Below are 7,324 nucleotides of genomic sequence, written 5' to 3' on the forward strand. Positions count from 1 at the left end.
GCCTGAAATCCTTCTGACCACTTTCTGAGGCTCCTTGATGCTGGTCTGTCTTGACCTAACTGCCCTAATCCAAGATCACATCTGAGCTGGGCTAAACCCATAGTTGTTCAGTGCCTTTTCACACAAAACCTGAGGAACTGCAATTTAGCCTTTTTACTACTTTGGGCTCTAGATTGGCCTTGTCCCCATTTCATATTGCCAGTAAAACTGAACTTTCATCAGTCCATAAGCTTTGCTCTGCATTTGAGTCCAGCATGTTACACACATCCCTGACACAGCTGGTCTTACCCTCACCTGCAGCGTGGGACATGACGTCAGGAATAAAACTCTTTAATACACAGCTGCATTTAAGGAGAGACAGTCTTCTGTACAGTCAGCTCAGCTGAAAGCAGGACACAGGAAATAAACACACACTCACAAACAATGAATATTTCAATACATTGCATCCTGGTATTTTAAATATTGTTTATGAGTTTGACAGCTATTTTTGGAGGATTATTTTAAAATGAGTAATACATCTAGTATAGTAGTATTTTCACTGTCTGGCTTCAATGCAACAGTCAACTACAGAGTCACACTTTTCTCTCTCACTTTATTAAGTTACTGTGTCATTCTGGTTGTAAATGTGACTCTCATTTTAACCATTATCCTGGATGAAAACCTCCATGAACCTATGTACATCTGTTTGTGTAACGTGTTTACTGAAGATTTGATATATGCAACTATTGCATTTGGCAAAATTAATGATTGATTGTCCTGTTGTACCTCCTCTGTCAGGCTGTTGTAATGTTAATGTTAGAATTGCATTTTACTTGTTTTCACTTTTCATCAGCTCATTAAATGCAATATTGTTGGATTTATCATTACTGTTTTAGTAATGGTTATGTTTGTTTGTATAACTGGTTGTTGAACTCACCATCACATCCAAATAGGACGTTTCAGGTGAGATGCAGTCCTGTTCCTACATGTCTGTTAATTGATCTCCATTTATGATTTAATTAAGTGACAAACATCTATCAAAATATTAAAGGTATAAATGAATAGTAAGAAATCATCACTAAGGCAATAAGGAACATCATTATGCTAGAACTAAACTCAGGAGCCCGTCTGTCTTTGCTTATTGACAATACAACATGATGAATGTTGTGAAATAAAGCATAGTCTCACCGTTTTAACCTTACATCCTATGCTAATTTCAATAACAGTAAGTGTTCAGTAGTGGTGCACCAATTAGAGACCATAGCATTTGATTTTATTGGTTATCATTATTAAACATGGCACAGAGACAGTTTTTAAAATAAATGCAAAAAATTGCATTCTTATATGCCGAAACCAAAATTATGCTCATTTTTTCCAAAGACAGGTCAGTAGGTGTCCTCAGTAAGCTGTTCTTTGTTGTGGGAATAATCAAACTTAAAAAGAAACATATAAAGCAGGGAAAGTACCACAAAAAAACTGACATATTTTGACAAAACACTACCAGTCAAATATTTGGACACATTCCCATTCAATTTAATTGGAAAGCGGGTCCAAACATTTGACTGGCAGTGTATACAATCACTACAGTGGTTAATAACTTTCGCTGACAATGTTTTATTGGTTTATATAAATCTCGCAGCATTCATCAAATGAATCCAAGGCTGAATTAATGTCTTTAGTAAATTCCTTTTCCAATGTTCTTTCATTAAGGCTTACAATGTAACAGCAAGATAGGATTCAGGGACAGTTTGTTTTAAGGGTAGGTTAGGTCTGGAAAATGGTATTGCTTATTGTGAGGCTCTGAAGATTTATGATGGTGTGGCCTGATACCCCCCTTTTTGGCAGCATATTATGGTTAAACTTCATTTAACTCATATGCTGAGCTTCCATATGAATGCTCCCCCATTCTTCGGCACATTTAATTGTGTATAGTCGACCATAGATGTGATAGCCACTCTAGATAGCATTAGTCAACCACCTTGTTGGCATTAGCACTATGGAGGTTATGTTGCTTGTTTACTCTGCAGTCAAAGAAAACATTTGAGAGCAAAAACCTGGGAAACTGCATTCAAAATAAATTTCTTAGCAACCAAAAAAGATTTGGGATTTAAAATATAAACTGATTGAAATTCGAACTATTTCATTTCAAATAAAAGAATGTATAATTTAACACGTTTTCTTTGCTTGCAGTTTGTCCTTTTTGGTAGCTTGCCTAAAACCTTTTCTTTTTTCTTTTCTTTCATAGAGCGTACATTGTTGTGAATCAAAAAATTTGCTGGGTGGGTCTGGCATACCCGGCGTCAGATGGCACTCCTAAGCCACAGCTGCCCCAAAGTGCATGGAGCCAAGTTTGGGCAAGGTGAAAACAAGGGCGCACGATGCTTGTCGCTGTGCTCAAGAGATTTCAGGGATGCCCTGCCAAAGCTGTGGACAGCATGTCCCAACAGCCCCACCAACTGAGTCAGCCCAATGCCTTTCAGTGGCTCAAGGTGACATCAGGATCCAGTTGGCTGAGCCAAGTGTGGTTGGCAGATTGGGAAGGGCCAGTTGCCCCCCCCAAAATCTTCAGCCCTAATGGTTCTCCAAACACACTCCCTCAGTTCCACCTGTTTAGACAGGCGCTGTGCCCAATTTTTTTTTTTTGATATAAACAAATGAAAGAACAACATACTGTACTGAGTTACAGAAGTACAGCAGAGGCTAGTCCAGACATGGCGTCAGGACTTCAACTCTCAGACACCTGCATATATACTATAGGAACAGTCGTCTCTAGCAACTAAAATCACAGCTGAGCTGGGTACAACAATCATGTAAAAGGACTAATACAGACATTTTAATGGCTTCAATACATTGCACATTATCAGTTTGACAGTTTTGTTTTGGAGAATTGTTACAAAATGAGCATTACTCTAGTATAGTAGTATTTTCACTGTCTGGTTTCAATGCAACAATCAACTACAGAATGACACTTTTCTCTCTCATTTTATTAAGTTACTGGGTCATTCTGATGGTTTTTACCCTAAATTCGCTTTTGCTCTTCTGTCTGATGTTCATGTAATATCATATGATGGATGCCTTTTGCAAATCTATGTCATTTATTCTTACACAGTGGTTCACTATTTGGTTTTGGCTTTAATGGGTTATGACAGGTATGTGGCCATATGTTGACCACTTGAGTATCAATCTGTAATGTCAGTGAGTAGGACTGCTGTGTTATTTGTGGGAATTGAGCAAATATGCAAAGAGAAAAATGTATAATGCAGGAAATCACTACCAGCAGCCTTTGTTATCAGTTGAATTCTGAAAATATACAATCATATTTACAAATCAGTGGTTAATATCATTACAATGACAATATTTTTATTGGTTTGTACAGATCTAATTCCATTTATCAAATGCCTGAGTTTGAATTATTGTTTAGTACAATCCTTTTGTGATGTTTTTAAACTGAGGCTTAAAATGTAAAAATAACATTTTAGCCAGTGTCTTGGCTATAACACAGTTCTGTTTTTGTAACTCTAAAATAAACACTTGCGGCTGACCTGGATCAGTTTCACGTTTTTTTTTTTTTACCTATGAAGTGGCAACCAATTACACAACAGCAATAAAATGAGGGGGCCATATCCAGCCACTGATTTCCTAATATGCTGCTGTAGAGCATGGTGTGGCAACTGTACAGGACAGGACTGGAAGGGTCTAAAGTGGGTGGTGAATACAGCCCAGAGGGTGATAGAAACCACACTACCGCCCTTGGAGGCAGGTCCACCACATCTCTTGCTCATGGCCAGGACAAGATGAGCTCCCAACATCCCCCTTGCATCCCCAAACACTTCTAACGCCATCCCCACCCCAGACCTCACACACAGGTTGCATATGGGCATGGCGAAAAAAACTCATATCCCCCACAGTTAATCCAAATATGCTAAAACTAACTGTAGCCCAAAACAAAAATTTCATCACAGAGAGATGAAAACTGATAAATCCATTTAATCATCTGAACAGAGTCCATGTAAGCATGGAAATATATTACTGGGATCTTAAATGGCCCAAACCTGCATTGCCCCCCTCCCTTTCCTCCCCAGCACAGTTTGTCATAATCTGCTCCTGGCTTCCCGTTAAGAGCCCTTATTTTGTAGGGAACTTCCTGTCCTGCACTGTGTCATGCACTTCAGCTGTGCTCATGTTATGTCCACGGATCAGGCCGTCCCCGGCACCTCGGCAGCTGATACCGGGGCTATCAGCGACTCCACCCCTGCTCACGTAGGAGCACGCTACCGGCGACAAGGCACACCTGCGCTCAATTAGCTGAACCATACTTAAACACAGCGCTAGTGTATCCTCGTCGCCAGTTGATCTCTCAGTCTTCTGCCGGCGACTTCGCGTGTTTCACGTACTGGATCCTGATGTCTACTAAGATCGTCCTACTCTGGTATATTGATGTTATCCACTGTGTCGACCTGAGTGAGTTTCTCTGTCTTGTTTAAGTTTTTTTTCTGAACTAATTACCAAGGAGTATCTTCTGTTATTTTTGGAACTGACTACTGGGGAGATCTTATGTTTATTCTGAACTAATTACCGAGGAGTATCTTCTGTTATTTTGAACTGTCTACTGAGGAGTGTCTTATGTTTTTTCTTTGACGATTGTTGATTGGGGTCCATATCAAGTGCCTGGGTCAGTGAAGCGTGGGCGCTTGTTCCTGTCTGCATACCTCGGCGCTGGGTTCCAAGCACGCTCTCCAGCCCGGAGCCAGCATTCCCCTATACGCAGGTCACCTGTGTTGTGCTCTACTTCATCACACCCTCATCCGCCTGTTGTCCCCTCTCCTAATCTCCTTCTCTGCTCTATACGCAGTGCCAAAACCTCTCCTCCGACCCCGGGCGGCTCCTCCAGTGGTCCAGTCATTTCAGCGGCCCCAAACGCCCGAGACCCACGCCAGCAGCTCCGCGTCTGATCCTCGCCACCTCCTTTCCTTTCCATACTTTGTCAAATAAATATCTTTCTCTGACCTGAGTTTGATTCCTGCCTATTCCTGAGTCCAGTCGCTCTTTTGGTGTGCAGCTTGCCGTAACAGTATCATCTGGCCAAATATGGACTCAGCGGGCTCGGACACAGGTCACCCGGTTAGCGAGGTTAGAGGGCTTCAGGCCCGCATCGAACACTTGGAACAATGTCAGCGTATCGCCTTAGAACAAACCCACGTCACCACTCAGCAGGTCTATAAGCTTACGAAACACCTGTGTAGACCAACTTCGGAGACAAGCCCAGGCACCCCTCGGGAGAACCGCATTCCAGACCCTGAACCATTCTCGGGAGAACTGAACACGTGTCGTGGCTTTTTGGTCCAGTGCGCTATGGTTCTGGAGCAACGCTCGTTTACAACCGATATCGCCAAACGTGCCTACATTTTCAACCTCTTACGAGGTAAGGCCTTGGCCTGGGCAGAAGCCCGGCTGGCTCGGTCCGGGTTTCTTAGCTCTGACCAGTTCCAAGCAGAGTTGCGCACGGTTTTTGACCATCCCGACCACGCGGGTAATGCGGCCAAGAGGCTGCTCGCCCTTCGTCAGGGTTCCCAAAGCGCGGCCGCAGTTGACTTCCGCATTCTGGCAGCTGATGTGGCTTGGGGCGAGGCCGCTCTGGGCAGTGTTTTTGCGGAGGGATTAAATGAGGGGCTTAAAGATGCTCTGGCCTACCACGATGTACCCACGCATTTTGACGCACTGGTGGAGTTGGTGTAGTGGTTAGCAATAAACCAGATTCCAGAAGAAATATGTAATAGAACAGTATGTAGTTCATATAGATAGGGCGAGCCTGGGAGAGAGAGGATGACCATGCTACCATGAACAGTGTACCACAAGCCCGGCCTCGGAGGGCTGGGGGGAAACGACGACGGACTGGGGCTGACAGGGGGACCGACTCGGGACTGACAACAAATGACCTGACTGACTGGTGCTTCTGACAACCTTCTTATGCTTCATTTATTCCATTGCAAGGGGAGAGTCTCTGTTCTCTGATCTCTGTTCCCTAACTACAAGATTATGTGTTTAAATACTACTCTATTCAGAATAATTGTAATATTAAATGATCCTTTAAATTGTAATGGTTTGTCCAAATTAATTTAGTAGGCATTACCACTCTAGCCACGACAAACCTTGGTGTTGTCTATGCAGGTAGGAGTCCCACCTTGACTGTCCTTAAAGAATTTGTGTGGAGGGAACCAAATAACTTGATTGTATCCTGACAGGTGACTGGGAAGGTTACTGCGAGTACTAACACTAACATCATTACTAATACTGATGTAAATAACTTGCTTTAAATGTTTGCAGGATACAGTGATGTTGTTTTTACATGCCTGAATTTTATGTAATAGTGAAACAAGCCCCTAAGGATTGACAGAGAAAAAGTTATAAGTGGGAGACAGCAAATTGAACAGCAGAGACTCAAAGTGCTTTCTGTTTGAGAATAAGTGTGGACTTTGATGTGTGTTTAAACATGTGCACTTATATTTTTTTTTGGTGTGGAGATGCGTGTCTGAAGTTAGGGACAGAGGGAGAATTGTGTGTATGGCAATTTCTTGTTGTTTTGTGTCAATTTCATGTGCTTTCAGACTGTTTACTGCTGAGGTGAGTATAAAACATATTCTCTATTTTTGTGAAACAATGAGAATGTGGGGGGGATAATTCTCCCCCTCTTTCCTCCGTTTGTGTGTGTTCTACTATCGACTTCCTGTATGACGTGTGAGCTGCTCACTCTGTGAGTGCGTGTATGAAAAGGTATAGCATTTATTAACATTGTGTAAATACGTAACTGCATGTGTGCTGGTTGTTGTTGTTGTTGTCTTGGAATGAGAGAAATACAGCCGATTGGGTTGGAAAATTTATGTGATGTCAGACCAGGATTGAAATGGCTAAATTATGAGCCTGTGAATATGTATAAGTGTCTGGAATGGGATAAACAAAAAGTAATTGTGTGTTACGGCAGTCGTGCAAGGGTGGTTCTGCTCGTGGGTCTACAGACAAGATTGAAGCTCATATGGCAGTCAGAGGATTGAAAAAGCTAAATTACTGATATTAAGTTGACTGGTAAATTTATTATAAGTGTATGAAGTTTCTGTAGAAAGCAGACGACTTGCGTCCCCGCAGTTCCGGATTAGAAAGGCCAAATTACTTAGTCTAACTGCGAGGGGTAAATGACGCTAGCTCTCGGCCGGACCTGATCAGTTCAGTTATGAGACTGGCCGTGTCCATTCTGGGCACTAGTCATTTGTTTTTGTTGGCCAAAAATAGTGAAAGCCCACATAAAGCGCTTTGTGTAAATAGTCCGGACTTAAATGTGTGTGTTTGACTA

General features: G+C 42.2%; 1 protein-coding gene across 1 annotated transcript in view; it reads left to right on the forward strand.

Annotated features, from left to right (window-relative positions):
- Positions 1-505: 505 nt before the first annotated feature.
- Positions 506-7,324, forward strand: part of LOC109953462 (olfactory receptor 24-like) — a 12,994-nt gene continuing 6,175 nt past the window's right edge. The window contains exon 1 of the mRNA XM_020588947.1: positions 506-660. Within this exon, the coding sequence (XP_020444603.1) occupies positions 506-660 (155 nt within the window). The remainder of the gene's footprint in view (positions 661-7,324) is intronic.

Source organism: Monopterus albus, unplaced genomic scaffold, assembly GCF_001952655.1.
Source record: "Monopterus albus unplaced genomic scaffold, M_albus_1.0 scaffold676.1, whole genome shotgun sequence".
Taxonomy (NCBI): Eukaryota; Metazoa; Chordata; class Actinopteri; order Synbranchiformes; family Synbranchidae; genus Monopterus; species Monopterus albus.